Raw genomic sequence first — 20,185 nt, 5'->3', positions numbered from 1 at the left:
TCTCTGAACTATCATAGATGCATATTGAAAAAAAAAGTCCAAATGTATATACTCAATTATGTATAAAGTATTTTTGTACGATTTTACTTAGATTGCTTCAAAATTTATACTCATGCTTACATTCATCCTCGCCCTGTGGTGTATTGCTACTGCCTTCTGTTGGTTACTGCATTTGCATTCAGAGGGATTTCTTTATGAAAATAAAATCTAGTAAAAATTACAGAAAGACAACCTCTATATTTACAAAATGTCGGCGTGAATAAGGGCATGTAAAGCAGGATAAATTCTGCAAGATTTGATTATCTTTACCATGACTGCCATTCCAGTTGGATGCACACCTACCTGGTCTTTCAGTGGTGCATGCCACGTGGAGGCCTGTACCTGACCTGCCCTGCTTTACACCGCGCTCTGTATTTAAGCTGTTAGGAACTGTGACCTGGGGAGAGCTGATGCTCTTTTCCTTCCCATAGCCTTTTCATACAAACTGTAACATTTGACAAGTGGGATGGGCTGGGTAAGTGCTGGAGGTATTAATAGCAGATGAAACGAATCTATTCTGAGCTCTGAGAAAGGGGAAAAACACTGATGGTAGGAAACATCTTCATTTTATAGCTTTTAATAAAACAGTATAAGTGATTTGTGGTGAGCTTTGTATATTACTCCAGAAGGCTTATGACAGGCAGAGAAGAAGTAAGAATGCAGGAGAAATAATCTTTGCAAGAAATAACATCTAGAACTCTTGTCTCCTATTTTAGACTCCTATCGTGTGTCTGAAAACTCAGATGTTTTAAAAGAGAAAGAAAACAAAGGGTTTTTCAGCTTTTTTCAACGAAGCAAGAAAAAAAGAGAACAAGTAAGATATAACTTTGGATAAGCAGAACTTTTATAAACATATTCATAGTAATCTATCAATACTGTTGAATGTTTTCCAGAAAGTTTAAGTAATATATATATATATTTTTTTTCTTTCACCCAAATCCCAAGACTGCCAGTGCCCCAGCAACTCCATTAATGAGCAAGCCAAGGCCAACATTTACCACGAGATCTAGCACTGTTAGCAAGCAGTATGATTCCAACACTCTGCCATCTGAAATGCCGAAGAAACGGAGAGCTCCTCTACCACCTATGCCAAATTCTCAGAGTGCCCCCCAGGAACTTGCAGAAGTCAGTACAGAATCTGATACTGTGAAAACTAACAGCCTTGACAGGAGTGAACAGGTTAGTAGCATTTGTTTCACTTCTTCTAAACCAAGAAGTTTAGAGCTGATAACATCAATAATCTTGTTATATATCTGCCTTGAAATTAATGCTTGAAATTAATGAAAAATATAGCTGTAGTACTTGCTTTTGAAAATTTTAGTTTGAAAATAAATACAGAAATTAAAAGATGCATTTCTTCTAGTCTCCATGTCATGTATCCAAAGTAGCTGATCTATTTTGAAAAAGCAAAACAAACTTTTTATATAAGCTGTATAAGCTGTGAGGACCTTCTTGCTCTTCTGGATGAATAATATATATATATTTTTTTACATGGAATTTACACAGATATTCTTCTTCTTCTTCTTTTTTTTTTTTTAACATGGTCTCATTTTAACATGTTCTGTAATGGATTTCTTTTCCTGTCATTTTTAATGTTTCAATTATATATGATAAAGAGCAGTTTGTTCATCATGCTACTTGAAAAAGGTGAAAATGTTGGGAAGGAGTCTTAAGAATCTTGTGCTTCCAGCAAGTTAAAGTTTTATTTTAGTGAAATGGGAATATATTTAATTGAAGCCATGAGGTGCTGCATATGTATTAAGTTACCCATATACTCACTGCACTTCAGAAATTCAGCCAATGGAATTTGGGGAAAAAATGAGACATCATGCAATATCAAGATATTACCTCTCTTGCCAGTTAAGAATTCCAATTAAAACTCAAGACTAAAATTATCATTTTAAATTGAGAATAACCTTTTTTTTCTTGTTTTTTTTTCTTGTTTTTTTTTTCTTTAAAACCAGAATGTAAAGATGGTCTTCAATAAATGAGGTTATCTTCATGCTAGAAAGATAAATTGTAGAACTAAATGAAATGCAAGTCTGAAGGATTTATTGTTTATTAGACTTGGAGAGAAAAGAGAGAAATTTCAAGCTGTGACTTTGTTGATATGTTGATTTGATTGTTTACTGTTGCGCAGGACCACAAGAGAGCACTGTTTAACATAAGTTCTGAATTTGTGTATTCTATCTTGCTGAAAAGTTTTAACATTAAAAGCCAACTGTTACTTTTTGTATTCTAATAAAAGGAACTTCGGGGGGGAAAAAAAGTGCTTTTTTTTCCTGCTGGTTTTGAATCTGTCACTCCATGAAATTACTTAGATTTATTATTTCATACTGACATTTTTTATTAATCTAAAGTAATTTGACAGAAATTGAATAACTCATGAAAAAGATTCCTTTGAAATGACTCCTTTTTAATTCTGATTTGCTTATTACACTGTTTTTATTGCGTATTGCAAAGCTTGGGACCTAAGTGTGTGTGAAGATTTGCTGTACTTTGAATTTTATTAATTCATGTAAAATATTTTTTCTTTTTACTGTCTGTAAGAGCTGCTCCTAAAGTAATGCTTCCTATTTTATTATGTTGATCAGCAACCTCAGAGGTGGATGTTGGTATTATGGCAGTAGAGAATGAATCTTTCTGTCGCTATTCAGTAACGTTTTGAGACTATGCAACAAATGGCAGCAGAGGGGCAGTTTGGCAGAATGGCATCTGATATGGAAGTGCATATGAAGCAAAGGTGTGTTATATAATTCCTCCATGAGGGAAAAAAATTGCACCCATTGGCATTCATTGTCTTTTGCTGTACATTTATGTAGACCAGATAGTGGATGTGAGCACAGTGAGGTGATGGGTGGTACATTTCAGCAGTGGCAGTTGTGATGTGAAAGACAACTGATGTTTTGGCAGCCATGCACAGCTGTTGCACCATAAAATGAAGAGCATCTTGATATGCTCATCCATGAAAATTGGTGGACTGTGACCAGGGAACTGTTTACGGAACTGAATATCAGCTTCAGTGCAATTGGAAACAACAGTGGAATATTGCAAAGATTGCACCAGGTGGGTCCCACAGATGCTCGTGCCGGAAGAGAAAGAATACCATATGCAAGTCTGTCAGGACCTATTGAACCAATATGAGGCTGAATGTGATAGTTTCCTGGATTGCACTGTTAACCTTTACTGAGGTGTGGTAACACCAATATGAGCCAGAGTCAAAACAGCAGTCCACAATTTGACAATGTGTAAATTTCCTGTTGAAGAAAAAGTTCAAGATGCAGCCCTCAGTGAGTAAGGTGATGTGCACTGTCCTTTGGGATTGGTAAGGTGTGATTCTTCCAGATTTCCTGGATCTCAAACAAACTCTCAACTCTGACCTCTGCATCATAATGCTAACTAAGCTGAAGGCTTGAACTTCCATAGTCAGGCTGGAGAAGACAACAACCTTTCTCTTGCAAAACAATAACAGGCTTCGTACCACTATGAAGACCATGGAGCATACTGCCAATCTTGGCTGGACTGTCCTACTGTACCTGCCATATAGTCCAGATTTAGTGTTTTCTGACTTCCTTCTGTTTGTGCCAATGAAGAACAGACTGCATGGGCAACATTTTCCTAGCAAAAATGCCGTCATAGCAGCTGTGGAACAATAGGTCATATCCAGGAAGGCAGAGTGAAATATAAGTTTTGTCTTGATAAACTGTTGCTTGATAGCAACATGCTGAAGTAGTAGCATTAGACAGCAGTGAAGCAAGCCAACTTTAAGGGGATGGTGTTCTCACTGTTGTCTTTCTGCATATTCACAGTGTGTTGTAGTCCAATTTCTCATGATAAAAAAAGAAAAGGGCTTTAATGTTTACTTCCTTCAGCTTCTTTGCTTCTCTTCTCTTAAAAAAGAAATTGCTTTCTCTTTATGTGACTAGTTGCACTCTGATATGAAAATAAGATTTTTTTTCCCACCTAATTTCAGAATGATTACGAAAGTAGTTTTTGCAGATGTTTTCTTACTTTTAGGTGAGAAATTATTATGATGGATGTAAGGCTATAGCTTCTACAAGTCAGGGTAGTATGAGTTGTTCATTCTTTGTAAAACAAAGAAGATGACCAGTACAGCTTAAATACTGCATTTTTTGTCCAGTAATTCCAATGTTAAATCAAAATGGAAAACCTCTCCCTTACATACTGGTTCTAATTTTGGGCAAGATGGCTCTTGCAAGAAGTATGTTAAGAGCTAGCTAGTTTAAACATATAATGCAGTCTGTCTATCTTCTGTTTTCATAAAAGTGGAGGCAGTATTCTAGTAATAGCCATTTTTTTTAAAGAAAAGCGTTTCTTTTAAGTTGCTATTTTTCTTCCAAATGCCTTATTTATAGAAAGTAAATAGTGATATATTTATTTTTCATGAGTATTTGTCACCTTACACTATTTCCATTTACTGTAAAGAAATATACGTAAGCAATGCTTGGATAGGGATGAATATTTTTAGTCAAAACATGTACAGTTTAAAATGATGGATAGAACATCACAACTGTAGAAATACAGCTTGCTTTTATTTACTCAACTGTAAATCCCAGAGAAATTGAAATCTCCAGTCTCCCTGTTAGAAAAGAAAGGAGGAGTTGGTGGAGTAAAATAAAGGGGTTAGAAAGCAACTAAAGCATAAAGTAAACCTGAAGAGGTTTATTAGTCACTGTCATGGAACAACTTGGAAGATTGCTAAGGTTCCACACTTCAGAAGTTAGATCAGAAGCTCAGTAAAGCAGACACAGCAAGCACCATGAGCCTTAGGAGGTCTTCATTAGAGCCAGTGCTCACTGTGGGATGGCAGTGCTCAGAGCTGCCCTGTTGTCTTTTGCTTAAGTTTGCCTGAAGACCATCTCATACCATTTTGAAATGATTTGGAATTGATGTGGATACTGCATCATCTGTGTCTTCTATATAAGTACCTGACTTTCTCCCCCTTTTGTTTTATCTACCTCTTGTACTAGTGAGTTTTAGAGCTAGGGAAAAGGTGCATGATTTAGACGAATCATATGAGCGATGAGTAAGGTTGGGTTTTTGTACAGAACACTGTCTACTGTGTTTTTCCTAATGTATTCTGCCATATTCTTCTCCTGTATGGCCTCTTCTAAACCTGCTTACCCTTGGAACAAAAGGATGCTGGTAATATGAAAATACATACATAGTGACAGTTTTTGTATGGTATGCTTTTGAACATACTGAAAATGCTCCACTCTATTCTTTCCCCAGTACTTAACATTTTTCTTCTATTCCAGCTGCAAACTATCTAGGTATACTTGGCTTACTTTTGTGTTTTTAAAATGTTAGAAAGGGTCAGGCACCATGTCTGCCATAACCTAGAGAGGCTGGAACACGGGAAGCAATGGTCTCTGTGTCGGCTTAAGCTGGTGTGGGATTTGGTGCCAAATGCCTCTGCACACATTTGAGGCTAAAATTTTTCATATCCATGCTTGTTTTCTCCAGAACGAGGAAGATGTACAGTGTGAAAAGTGGAAATGTTCTTCTTGTTGTGGAAGTTAAGACAAAAGTGTTCACTCCCATTTCTCCGTTAATTACTTCAGGGATGATAACCTGAACTTTAATTAAAGTGCAACTGATAAAGCACTGGCTTTAGTTGGTATGACAAATGAACGCCCAGATGTACATTCTAAAACTTTGTCAAATATATCTCAATACCATTATTTTTTTCCATCTGTTTAAAGTACTATTTTCACATTACAGTCTTTGTTAGGATTTGAAAGCTCTTAATATTCATATGTTGAATAATTCCTTAGAAAATCTGTTCAACACTTGAACCTGGAACATTTAGTACTTTATCGAAATCTCTTTGCAAACCGTTTATTTCTTTGCATGCAAAGGGCAGTAGAGAGGCTTATAAAAATCTTTTAGAAGCATTTGTGCTCTTATACTGAGAACATTATTTCCCCCCCCTTACACATACACCCTTTCTTGTGCAGGTGGAACTTTGGTGACATCTGTTTTGCTGAGTGAATGAGCACAGAGCTCCACGCCAGCTGAGTCAGCTGAAGGGAGGCTGTGCAAAGCAGCTGAGGGTGCAAACCTCTGAACAGAGCAGCAGTGTGTGTTGCAGAACAGAAGGGCTGCAGCCTGGAGAGTAGATACCACAAGGAGAGAAACAGAACCAACCCAATAGCAAGACAGGAGATTGTTTAAAAATAATAAAGCCTTTTTTGTGGAAGTAATATTAAATTTGACATTCCATCCTGCAAAAATTCAGATGCTGAAAACCATTAATTTAATCTCCTGTAGAACTGTTTGGGAATAGTGAATGAGAAACTATAAAGGTGTAAAGTGATTTTTATGTGTATGTGTGAAGTTTTAATGCAGGATCTGACTTGTTAGAAAATATTCAATCATGCAAGTATTTTTTAATTAGAAGTGGAGTACCATATCCTCTGCTGTTCTTAAAAGAACATTTCACCTTGTGCTTTGTTTTTTCTTCTTAAAATTTCGAGCCCCACTTTGATCTAAAAGATGTGATGCTTTGACATGAGAGTGATTGGCAGAAAAGTCATGTGAATATTTTGGATATCACTGCTTCTTACAGTGCAGTAGAGTATCTAAGTAGAGATGAAGAGTCTGGGCGTGAATGTAAACACAGCAGGTGACTAAGTATCCCGAGGGCAGCTCAGAGGATGGATTTTGGCATCCAAGATCATTCGTTCAGGTGTTCTGCTGAGATATAGCAGGAGCTGCCAGACACTGCTTTATGGGCAACTTGTGCCAGTATCTCTTCTCTTGTAATTTTCTTGATTATTTTTATTACATAGGACCAAGTGCTCTAGCTTTTTATCTTTAATATCTTCCTTACTGTAAGATGTATATTCCTTTTCTAGTGTTATCTTGATAAATAATAAATATTTTATTCCATGGATGTTGGCATGGTCAACATTTCTGTTGTCAGTGATCTTTTTGAAAGAATCATCTGGGGAAACAGAAGATTGTAGGTGTACGTATGCCATCTCTGCTTCTTGATATTCTCCTTTGTGAAGGTTTCTTCAGCATGAGGCAAACTGCAGTTAAAAGTGGCAGGCAGATTTACAGCTGCTGTCTTTTGGAATTGGGGTGTATTTAGATAACAATTTAAAGATCAATTGGACTGTTGCACCATACAAACAGAAGTCCTCAGTGGGTATCCTATAAGTAATCTTCGTTGATTTCTTTTTTAATGCTTTTGATTGTTTGTAAATTAAGAACTCTGTCTTCTGCTATGATAATATGAGGGGATTATTACAATTGAACATCAGTGATTAGTATAATTATTATTATTTATTGCAATTTAACATGAATAGATGTTATGATAAGACAGTTGTACTTTCCAATATAACTTCTGAAAGATGGCATTAGAGAAATTTCTATAAAAGTTCAAGTATTTTAAGTAGAGTAACAAAATCCTATTAGTTACATGTCTGATTTAATTAAGTATGCTGTTGAAGGAACAGGGAAGGAAACACTGTAATTTCTAGTTGTGTCTAGCTTGTGGAAATGTTCTTTCATAATTACTTTACCTACTTACGAGGTTTGTTTGAGTTTTGTAGAATGGCCTTAGTAGGTTATAAAGGGAAAAAATTCTCTTTTATGTTACACATAATAAGACTGTTTTTCCGCTGTGTCTTACTTACATCTCTACGTATTTATTCAATTACTTTAGAAAGTATTGTTTTAGTTTATTATTTTATTTTTAATTTGAAGTAAAAAGGTGAGAAACATCGTATGTTTGGTAATAGGTGGACAATCTCTCTTGTTCAAATATATATTAAAAATACTTTTGGAGAATAATTACAAGAGCTATTTTTCTGGCTTTCATTACTAATAATCATTTTCCTGTGCTGTCTACCTTCATAGGCCCTTTCGGGATTAGTAAGAAAAGGTTCTCTGCCGCTCAGTGACACAGCTTCTGTGAACTCTCTACGGAGGATGAAGCGCAAAGCACCCTCACCACCTTCTAGAACACCAGAAGATCAAAGTGAAAGCAGTAATGAGACTGGTAATCTTTTTATACTCTTTAATTAGGAGGCAACAGAAGGTATGGCAATTTGGCTAAACATTAAAGAAATACTGCCCAATATGATAAGAGCTTTAAGTAAAAATGAGTGTTAAAGATCTTTGGATTTTAGGGAAGTGGAAATGCTACTTTATGAGATTGACTGATGTAGTGTGAAAAACACAAGTTTTAGGGCATACAGATTAGTATCAAATATGCACACTCATCCAATTAGTTATTGTTAGCTTAACTATAGCAATTGTTTATGTGTTACACATATGAGGAGAGAAGACTTGCTTCTCTGCATCAGAGAGGGATTAATAGAGGGGCCTAATTAATAGGAAATGGACCAAGAGGAAGAATTTTTGTTCTTGACTTTTGTTCTTTTATAATTCTTTCATTTGATCAGAAAGTCAACTCTCTGAGGTTCAAAAATACCTAAGGTTTGATATTAAAAACACCTGAGAAATTTGATAACAAGCACTGGTTACTTAAGAGAAGGAACATTTCTTGAAGTCTTGCCAGTCTGTAAGATATTAATTTAACATAGAAATGGAGAGGCAATACTTGTTACCTGACGTGTTATATATTACTTTTTCAGTAACAGAGTCAACAGAATCAGTCCTTACTGAAGTGGAAGGAAGAGCTGCTGAAATGCAGTCTGAAACAGGTTGGTTTTTTTCCAAATGTATCAGTTAAATGTATGTCATAATAAACTGTTAGGAAAATAAATTATTATACTGTAGATACAGATATGTAGATAAGTACATACTAACTTTAGCACTTCAAATCAATTAACGTTTCAATTGAAAGACAAATAGGATTTTCTATAATACTGATATACAGTAAATTTTGTATTGATTTCTATGCTTCACATTTAAGAAACTAAACATCCCCTCTTTATCCACAAGACAAGGCAGGAACAAGGTAGAATCTTGGTGACTTTTGTATATCCCATAACAAAACGTTCAAAAGCTAAAACGGAGTATTATTTCCAGAATCCCGTTGTGCTGCCCTTAACATGCACAATTTTAGGGATAGGAGAAGATTTGTGCTTGTTTTTTGGTTTGCATCTGAACAGTCTTTGAAAGCATAAGTTATAAATGTAACTACCACCTGTATGCATGCACTTTATAAATTATTTCATTTGTTGGGTGCTATGGAAAAATATGTATAAGTATAGCTATTCAAAATACAATTCTTTAGCTGCTGAACAGTATTTTATTGTAAGATCTTAGTTTTCTTGTTTGTATTACTAACTGCGGCTATTGGTAAGTACAGTTCAGATATAAGATAGAGGATCTAGAAGTCTTCTAAAATTTTGTAAAGCATTTAGAACAATCAGTGCCAGTGCAATTTGGAAAAATTAGTCTTCTGTATACTTCACTAAGGATGAAATACATGAACACTAAGCATATGGAACTCCATGAGCAGATATGAGGTTCTGTGCTAGTTGATAGGCACTCAAATATAATAGTTTTCCAACTAGTTTATTGGAATTGTCAGTCAAAATGGTGGTTGGAGTGGTTAAGGAAAAAAAACATAAATGCACCAAAAGCAGAATAAAAAATGTCATTTGTTTCCTTAGGTTCTGATGAAGAGAAAAAAAAAAAAGTAGAAAGATCAGTCATCAGTAAATTTGTTCTCCATTTTGACATTTAATAGAAATAATAGCAAGAAAACACTTTGAAGAATGAAGTGTAGACTTAATAAATAGAAACTATTAGCTTCTGTTGTGCAATCTGAATTTGAATATGTGATAAAGATATGAATATTGCTTTTCTTAGTTGTAGCAGAAGAAAGGTGGTGAATTATAATTGAGTGAATTATTCTTAATATTTATTAGTATTTAGTTTTCTGTGTTCAAGACCTTATTCATCTACATGTGATGGATCTAACATGAAGAGCAAGGTTATAATTTAATATTAAGCTTTTTTATTGTTTTCTTGATCTTGTTTCTGTCTTAAGGTAGATAGTTAGACGGTTAGAATTTCTTAATTTCTCACAAGTGTAATATCTTAAGTGCTGCACAAATAGGCAATCTTGAGCTTCTTAGCAATAGCTTGATCACTTTTCCATAGACTTAGTAACCTCTGTTTGAGGTATTTGATTTCTTGTGATTAAATATTTATTGTGTAATATAGAAAGAAATGGAAAAAAATAATCATCCTTATTGGGTTTAGAACAGTCTGTGTGAGGCTTGGGATTTACTTCCACAGTTACTGACATTTTTCATTCTCTAGTTCTGTTTGTGGTGTCTTGTATTCTTATAATGTCCTCTGCCAAAGACTCAGTGCAATGCATTTTCTTTAATGTAGAGATGAGTTACATAGCACAGCCTCATTTCTTTTTTTTTTTTTTTTTCCTCATGGGATACTACTGCTCTCTGGTGGCATCTCTGAAACTGTCTAGAGGCCTCTTTATAAAGGGTCCTTTCAGTACATGCTGTGAGAACCAATATTCACCTGCAGCAAAATTAATCTTGCTACTCTTGAGTTAATCCTAGTCTGATCAAATTTGGGCACTTTTTAATATAGATAAGATAGAATAGTCAGTAACTCTTCAATTGTTAAATTGGATATAATTTTAGCATTACATTAACTCAGTAGTTTCCTCTGTTCTTGTTAATACTAATTGAAGTGTCAGGGGTCCAGAAGCATTGGGTTTTTGATCAGCTGTGACTAACATTCTCAAAGCAGTTATGTTGCACATTTCTCCTTTAGCAAATAAGTAAGGAAATTTAAGTTATGAAAGTAGAGCTACCTTCTGCCCTATAAAGAACCATTATGAGTGTTCAGTAAGGGTTATTTGGTGTCTTAGTGTTGCATGGCTACTAAAGCTGTGTACATTAATTGGAACTATGCTGTATAGTTCAGAGTAGGCAACGTTTGAAAGCAGACTGCACCTTGACAAAACTGGTATGAAGACATCTAATGGAATAAACGCTTAAAGAGAATTAATTTGAACATTTGGAATTATAAAGAACAATTTATTCTCAGTCATATTTTTTGTTCCCCTTCCCAAAGCTTAATTAATGCTTTTTCATTTTTTTTTCCGAAGGGAGAAGGTTAAATTTTTAAAAAGAAAAAAGCTGAAGATTTCACATGATTTCCCATTAAACAAATTTCTTGATTATAATGTTCTTGGTTACAGATTCTCTTAAAAAACTTTTCAAGGAGTATAGGGCTGAGCAAAACCACTGCCAGGTTTTACATGATGTAGTCAGGCTTTCTAGCTTTGTCATTTGCAAGTGTATAAAGGCACAGAGAGAAATGTCATTCTGTTACCTGTTGTATTCTTACAGACTTAAAGGATGCATGTAGTTGGTAATACAGTCATCAGGTTTTCACAGTGCCGTCGTGTAGATTTTAACAGTGTTCTTTTAGAACTATTTAAAACTCAGTGATTAATGTTCATAGAGAATCAATTGCACAAGACAAAAACACAGTTTATGTTATATACATATTTGCATAGAGAATACATAGGCAGTAAGAGTGCAGTGTGTATCCAGTGTTGCCAGAATTAATTCTTAGTGATATGTTGCATATAAAACTCTTTTAAAGAGAGATTTGGAAACAAGTCATAAAATCCAAACTGTTCATCTGCATGATGTAAATGAAGGATGGCTGTTACATGTTGTGAATGAATTTGGTATATAAACACTTCATTCTGCTGCACTGGCAGCCCAGATCTGCTAGTAACAGTTACAGACTTAAAACTGCTAGATGAAACTAACTAAGCAAGACTAAGCAAGTCTGATACTCTGCTGACAATGCAGTAGAGAGAGCACTTTATAAAAAAGTATGTAGGATTGCTTTTTGTTTTTGTTGTTGTTTGGAATTATACATTTGTAGTTTAGATTTGGAAGTGATCCTAGCACAGCAAGGGATGGACTTTCATGTAAGATGAAAATCAGTAGGATCTCCTACCCACCCAAACAAAGTTCCCATCCCATCAGTATAGGAATAGAAATTTAGTGTGCTAACTTCACCTTTGTAAACTTCACCTTCAGAACAAGAATGACAGAGATGACTGCATTGATTAGGCATAAAGCCATAGCAACTCCAGAATTATTCTCTTTGTCTTGTTAGAAATCCTGGCTGTGCTTTACTGTATAAGCCAAGATTCCACAAAGTATTAGACTGAAGGTCTTAGTCTTTGTTCTGTGGTTCCAACAACATTTTGGTTGTTGATGGCTCAAGGTCCATGGTATCTAGGAGCTAACCTGAGCCTCTCGGATGCTGCAAGGACACTTATCGATTGTAGTAGTTTTCATTCATTTTCAAGCATAATAGTTGTCACCTGTGAGGAAGATGTGGTCTTGAGAGCTTGTGAGTTAGTCTCAGCAGATTTGATGTTTGCCAGCGTTCTGCTATCACTGAAATCTTTCAGGATATTTGGCTGCTTGTATGATTTATCCCAATTTAGAGATCAAATAGTTGTGGGTGAGGGAGGGAGGAAAAAGGCCTTACTGGTTGTGAAGTCTGAAGAAATCCCTTTGATACCAACACATATGCTTAAGTAATGTAGAAGGAGGTTCACCTGCACCATTTTGCAATCTTGCTCCTCTTTCCTTGGAGATCTAGATTACCTCTGCACTCAGCTCTGTGACAGTGCTTAGTCTGCAGCTGCAAAGCATTATTACAAGAGAACACTGTGGAAAAACTAACTAGAATTAAATAGTAAAATTTTTGACTTTAGTTGCTCTGCAACTGTGAATGAGTTCAGCAATGCCACTGCTGAACTCTAAGCTAATGACTGCTGGAAAAAGAAATGTTTTTGTTCTCAGTGAAGACTTTCTCCACTCATATACAGTTCTGCTTTTATTTTCTTTCTTTAGTAATACTTCTGTAGAAGTGCAGGTCTGCTAAAGGATAATGTTTTGTACAGTAAAATTGGTTTAAGATGTTTTTTATTAAAGAAATATGCTTTGGGTTCTGCCAATTTCCAGGATTGCTTGCTTCAAGCTAGTATTTTGTTTTCAATCTTAGCCTTTTTGTAGAGTTGAATAGCACTTTGAAACTTGCTGATTCAGCCCACTGCAAGGCCTGTACCTAGTAGGTATTGATGTATGCAAAGCTAACAGGAATACTCTGCTCAGATCAGAGTGCACTGCTTATATGTGCCTCTGTTATTTCCAGTAGCTTTCCATGTCACCATGTTGCCATATATAGATGAAATTATTGTTATGTTGTTTGTTTTGCAGAATGTGAGTTGCAAAGCTGAGAGGTTAATTGTATGATCTACCCACTAATACTTGACAAATGTGAATCAGCATTTTGGTGTAGGAAGATTCCTGGCAGGAAAGTAAAGCCAGAGACAGTCCCTCTGGAAATCAAAAATACTAGATTTATTAGTCTAACATCAGTTGCACTGTCTTGTGTGTCCTAAACCAGTAACTAGACCTTTTTAATTATGGTCTAGCTGAAAATTCCATTGTTTTTATGAATTAACGCTTTTCCTTTTTTTTTTTTTTTTTTTTTTTTTTTTTTTTTTAGTTTTATCTATTTATCTATCTATTTATGTATTTATTTTACACAGGACAGTGCACAAGACTCATCTAAATGTGTTTTGATATCCTTGGGATGATTATGGGAAAATTTTGATAGTGGTGAACAGGCTTGTTCAAAACATGGACTAAGTTCAGATTTGGTTTGATTTTTAGTTCTCTAATGTACTTACTCTGATATAAAGGAGCCATTTATTTTAAACCTCATTGGAGAGCTAATGAAAGTTGTTAGAAATCTGTGTGAAATAAACTGCCTGTCTTCATGATATTTGTTACATATATTTTTATCCATACTAGTTCAGTTCTTGAATTAAACAGAGGAAAACATTATGCAGTAGTTACAGATGCAGAAACAGATAGACAGTGGCATGACAATAAACATATCTTCATGTAAAAAGAGATATTTGAAAAGAACCAGTATGAAATTGAAACTCATTCTTTTTATTTTCCTTTTTTTTTTTCCCCATCCTCCCCCTATATTAAGAGAACTCCCATTTTCCTTAGTAAAACTATTTAAGCTGGCTTCACAGTCCCCTTTTATCTATACACTGAAGATGTGTTTCCTTTTTTTTTTTTCCTACTCTTTGTGAGCTTAGGTGCAAGGACCTCAGAATACAGCCTGGAAGAAATTGATGAAAAGGAAGAGATGAGTGTGCAAGAGGGAGAGGAAGGTGGATGTACAAATACCTCTCTCAGGACAGGAGAGGCTACTGCAGCCTTCAGCTCTACAGAGGTAGCACTGGAAACTGAAAGAAATGATCGTGCTTCATCAGTTCCTGTTCTTGGCACTGTTTCTGAAGACAACTCACAAAGCTTCAAGGAAGAAAAACAAGAAAATATGAGCACAGATGGCAAGTAAGTACGCTTTGTGACAAAGAAAGGAGCATTGGAGAAGGAATGGGGGAGGCAAATAAAATGCAGGGTACTGTTTCATTGTGGAGCATAGAATAGAGAATTGTGAGAAAGGAATGAACTCAATATGCTTAGCTTTCATTGTAGCACATATCTGGATGCAGTAATTCATGAAGCCTTTCAACATAAATCACAAAATGTTCTGCTGGCTCTTCTGGTTAGACCATCTTTTCCTTACTACTAAAACACCCAGACTCTGGAACAGCTGAACCCATCTCTAAAACATCCAGCATTATTACTAGAGCACTTTGCTGTGGAGGGGAAGGGAATGGGGTAGAGTAGAATGAAGTGGATTAATTATCATTTAAAAGTTCATTCATATAGTTGGAGGAAAACAGGTATATTTGCTACGCTGATCTATTGCTCATCTGTTATCTTGCTCTAAGGTTTTGTTTTGTTTCTTTTTTTCTTCATCTGTTAGCCGCTTGTGTTGACCTATCTCAATTCATCTGCTCTCAGAAAAAATAAGAATTGACACATTATTTTCCTTAACCACTCCTTTTCTCTGTTGGTGATGCTGTAACTTTGCCCTGTAGCATTTTTATTAAGCCACTTTTCTACTTTGCAGGTTCCCAACATGATTTAGTGCCTGGTTCAAATCAATGTTGATTGTCCTGAGAAGTCCCATTGTGTTAATGTAATTCACTATTTATGTGTTTCCTGGGGCAGCTGAATTGGTTACTGTTCTCGATTTAAATTGCAAGAATTATTTCAATTATTATACTGAAACCAAAACGTGTGAATGCTACAGTAGCTAGAAACTTTGAAGATAATATGGAGAGCTTTGAATTGAATTTCAAGGGTCTTTCTGTCAATTCAGAGCAGAGTAGGTCTTTGCAAATTCTTTGGTGTTCTGTCCTGAGTACTGTGCCAGTTGCTTGGGTGTGTCTGCTCTGTAAGGAACTATGAGGTGGCACCTCAGCCAAGTGTCATTTTAAGTTTTCTCAGACTTGCAAATTATCAGAGCTGTGTTACTGTGCCAGTTTGGACAACTGTCATGGGGATATTTTCTCACTCCTATCCCCTGGCTTATAATAGCTTATTGTGGCCTACAATACTGTTAAGTATCAGCTAGTATGCACTGCACCGTAATTTCAAAGTTCAGAAATCCTTTCCTTCATGAAATATCACAGTGATGAGAATGAGATCTAAGGTTTCTCTGACGTTTGTTTATGAAAATCTTCTGGTAATTCAGATGTTTTAAGATAGGTCTGGTGACTTTGATATTCTTACATTTTGTGACTTTCTTTTCCTTTTTCTTTTTTGGATTGTTTTTAAACAGTACAGCCTGTTGCAAATGGTTGTCATTCGGTCCCTTAGCTCTGTTCAAGGAAATGAAGATAGGCCTGCCCTCTGTACTGAGCTTTAACATTCTACCAGCAAATTTTGAAAGCTTCTGTTTAGCTGTTGTTGGACATTTACAGTATATTTTGGACTGTACAGGCAACATGAGGATGGATAATTCATCATTTGAAATGATTCAAAGCAGATGCTTCATTTAATGGTAGTGATTCCTAATGATACATTTGATGTGGCCAACAAATTGGAATCATCATGACAGTATTAGTTACCACAGAAAATAAAAGTATCGCAGAGATAGAAGTTTGAAGTTCTGATAGTTTTTTTTAATGAAAAATTTTAAATATGTTGGCATTTTTCACTTAACTTTTGAAGTCAAATACTCATTATTTCCTGAAAACAAAAGAGAGTTTTTTTCAGCACTTACGCAGTTCTTTTGTCCCCTCTGATCATGGGACAAACATTGCATGCATTTGCAAAATGTTTAGTATGCAAATAACATATTTTATGCATATTTCTTGAAAGGGACAGAACATCTTTCATTAGTATTTCAAAAAGTCTGTACTGCACGGTTCATATGCAGTTGCTGTCTCATGCAGCTCCCTGCAGATTATGCTGGAGACAAAAATCAAAGATGTTGTAAATGTTGGAGGATGTCATAAGACTTCACACTAAGAACATTGTTAAGGAATGATAAGCCATTGCCTTAGCGATTTGCTGAAACTTGAGTTTTAACTAGAATGGGGCTTCTTCAGAGTGGACAAATAAATAATAAAAAAAAAAAACCACGAGGAAAAGGAAAACTGATCACGTTATGTATACATGGCAGAATGAAGCTGAATGTCATTTTGGTAAAATATCATAGTGGCATTTCCTCTCATTTAAAAAAAATAATCTATTCTGTTTAGTACTCCAATATTTGGCAGAATGATTTCTCCATCTGTGTTTGGAGAACGTTGCCAGTTCTCTTGCATCTTTTCTTCTGTTTGCTGAAATGAATGATACTAACATATTTAATTACTGTTGTGCTTTGCAGAGAACTACAGACTCAGATAAGCAGTGACCAAGCTGCATTTGAAAAAGACAGGAAGCTTAGAATTTTGGAACAAAATAAAAATTATGGTGAGTAGTTCCCACTTGTTTTGTTGAAGAAAACTGCTCTATTCCTTTTAAGACAGTTAAAATGCTGTCAACTCTTGAATTGTGATAATCAGATTATTTTCTTTATACTTCCTCTACCTCTGGTGTATCTGAGATGAGATGATAAGAACTGGTAGCACTTTTGTTGTTGTAAAGTTAACAAAACACTTCTGATATTAAAATGATGGAACTAAAGCCACAAAGATGGAACTAAATAAAAATTGTGTCTAACTTCGTACTGAATAGACTTTGAGTTCACCTTCCTGGCTCCTGTTATAATCAACTGAAATTTTATTGGCACTTTTTAAAATGATCCAATAGTAGGTTTTTTATTAATTCATGCATGACACCAGAAGGCTGATAATAAAGGAAGAATACCTGAGAAAGAAGAGAATTATTCAGCAATATTAGGCAAATATAACTACAGTTTTTAAAAGTAAGTATTAAGGAAAATAATAATAGTAGTGAGGAGCTAGTCCTTGTAGTTAAATTTGTTGTTTGTTTGAAACTTAGAGATATAAGTGGGAAAGTTAAACCTTGGCATTTGTATTAATTTCTGGAATCTTTCTTTTAAAGATCACAGTGATAGAACACTCCTTACAGCAAATGAAGAAGGGGGAGAAGAGCAAACAGCAAAAATTAAAGCAGTAGATTTTAGAGAAAACAGCAAGCTTGAAGTTGACAGACTATCAAACTGCCAAGCATCTAAAAATGACATCGCCATAAGTCATAGGAATTACACTCAACTGATTCCGGGAAGGCAAGATCAGAAAACAAGTCAAACCAGCCTGGACACCGTAAAAACTCAGGATGTTGCAATTCAGACAGGTCCATTGGTTAGCAATTTGGGAAGGACTACACAGGAAGAAATGTTCGTCCCTCAAGACTGTGAATCATCCACATTCAAAGGAATGGTCCGTCAACACAATACAGACACAAACAACCCTGGTCTTCGGGTGATGCAAGGAATACGTAAGAATGAAGAAATTTCAACAGAACCAAATCTTCAGAGACAAGAAGTTTCATATGAAAAAACGATACCCATGAAAGATGAAATTCATATTTGTACAAATGGCAGTAATGTTACTTCATCAGAAACAATTGCAAAAACTCCAGATGGGTCTCCTATAAGGGGTTACCCTCTTTATAGACAAGACATGAAATCTAAACCTAAACCTGCTAATGAAATTACAAGAGATTACATACCAAAAATTGGGATGACTACTTATAAAATTGTGCCTCCTCTGAAATGTTTGGAAACAATGAAGAGCTGGGAATCAGAAGCTACAGATTGTAAGGATCAAGAGGTATGTGCTTCCAAAAACTCTCTGAAGTATGAAGACACCAAAGAATTCATAATGCAAACTGAAATTCCTCATCTTCCAAAAAATACAGGTCACTTACAGACTGGTCTGCAAAATATACCTGCTGCAAAAAATGATCTGCTGCACAGAGTGAATAGCATTTCTGAACATGTGGTGCCATCAGGAGCCACGGTTACCACCGAGGTCAATCAAATAGAAACAGTGTCTTCTAAACAGCATGTCCCACTGATGCTAAGCTTAAGTAATTCAAATGCTTCTTCTGAGACTCAGGAGAAGTCAAATGCACTAAGTCCTACAACTAAGCCTAGCTCTTTTTATCTGCAGATGCAGCGAAGAGTTTCAGGTCATTATGTGTCATCTGCAATTGCCAGAAGTACCATTTGTGCTCCTAATTCTATTCAAAATGAAGTTAAAAATACAGAGATCGAAAAAAAAATCTCATCACCTGAAAAAACTTCTTCATTACATACAACAAGTAGCTCCTCTTCTCCAGCAGATGAAGATAAAGATGATGATGGGAAAAAAATTGAATCTTCCACTTCTCCTGTTAAAAACAATAAACCACCAAGTTTTCCCTCCTGTCAGCCAGCACCATTGAACCTAAAAACTCTAAGAACTTTTGCAGTTCCAAAGCCATACTCCAGTTCAAGGCCATCCCCTTTTGCACTTGCTGTCTCCTCAGCAGTCAAAAGATCACAGTCATTCAATAAAACACGTACAATCTCTAGCTTGGCGCCAAGAGAAGAATTTCCTGTTGAACTCTCATCTGCCTCTTCTGCAGCTGAATTCTCCTCAGCTACCTCCATGCCTCAAGTGAAAAATCCTTCCTTACACAGCATCACAGGAGGGCAGAACAGTCTAATGGATAAGGTAGACGTTATTACTAATATTTTTTTATCGTTGATCCGCTGTGATGTCATCTTCAACAGAGCAGAGACTTTGGCTTATCTCTGAACTGCTTGCTTATCAGAAAGTGCTGTACTGATACAGTGTGAACAACCTCTGGTGTTTGGGAGTAGCACAGCATTATAATGAAATACTAGAAAAAAGGGAATGCTAGATGAAAACAATCTCATTCTGAGTACTCAAAATAATTACTTCTTGCCATAACTAGCATCTAAAGCTTGGAAGAGCAGTAAATTAAACAATCATTTATACTGTATACACCTGTTTACATGTTCAGAGTGTTTGTGTTTTTTATGGTTTGGTATGTTGGTTTCTTTAATTTTGAGTAGTATGATGAGTTTTGGTTCAAGTGATCGTGGCAGAAACTTGAACCAGGCATAACTGAGTGAAAGAAACTTTAAAAAAAAAAAAAAAGTCATAGAAATCAACTAAGGTATTAATGTTGCAAATGTGTAGGTGGAAATATACCATAAGTCAGAGAGCTGTTTCAAGCTGTTCTGGGAGCTTGACATATCCATAAATCTGTGTAGATGCTGGCTGTCTTGCATATTCTGTACAGATCTGCAGTATTCTGACAAGAAACAACACTATTCAAAACTCTGTTTTATAATGACCATTTTCTTCAGGCATGGAAGTTAGAGGTTAATCTTTGTTTGGTAGATTCAAAATACAGTAATGCTTTTCTTCCTCTCTGCTTGCGGTTCAAAACACATTGACAAACTTTCCAGAGTGGCTTCTTCTGGAATGTTTTATGTCAAATTTAGATTTTTCCTACAAATGCATGAGTAAAACAAATGTTGAGGTGATTATGGCTTTTATCTGGGAATACTTTATAACTGATCTTTGTTAGATATTTCAATTCTCAAGCAGTGCTCAATTATGCTACAGTGTGGTGTCAAGGGACCTAAATTTAGGTGATGACGTTTTGGAGTAAAAGCCTGTCAAGTCATCAGGAAAAAAAAAAAACGAAAAACCAATGGATTTCAGCCAGTTGTAATGCTTGAATATTTTCCTGTTTACTTGAGA

General features: G+C 35.6%; 1 protein-coding gene across 4 annotated transcripts in view; it reads left to right on the top strand.

Annotated features, from left to right (window-relative positions):
• COBLL1 (cordon-bleu WH2 repeat protein like 1) overlaps positions 1-20,185 on the top strand; it is a 77,007-nt gene that overhangs the window by 52,121 nt on the left and 4,701 nt on the right. For all 4 annotated transcript variants that reach the window (XM_090143878.1, XM_031599547.2, XM_031599546.2 and 1 more), the window contains 7 exons: positions 756-853; positions 985-1,218; positions 7,930-8,071; positions 8,670-8,738; positions 14,174-14,432; positions 16,825-16,910; positions 17,505-19,123. In XM_090143878.1, coding sequence (XP_090000004.1) covers positions 756-853; positions 985-1,218; positions 7,930-8,071; positions 8,670-8,738; positions 14,174-14,432; positions 16,825-16,910; positions 17,505-19,123 — 2,507 coding nt within the window. The remainder of the gene's footprint in view (positions 1-755; positions 854-984; positions 1,219-7,929; positions 8,072-8,669; positions 8,739-14,173; positions 14,433-16,824; positions 16,911-17,504; positions 19,124-20,185) is intronic.

Source organism: Phasianus colchicus, chromosome 7, assembly GCF_987193195.1.
Source record: "Phasianus colchicus chromosome 7, bPhaCol1.hap1.1, whole genome shotgun sequence".
Lineage (NCBI taxonomy): Eukaryota > Metazoa > Chordata > Aves > Galliformes > Phasianidae > Phasianus > Phasianus colchicus.
This window is presented reverse-complemented; position numbering and strand designations above follow the sequence as displayed.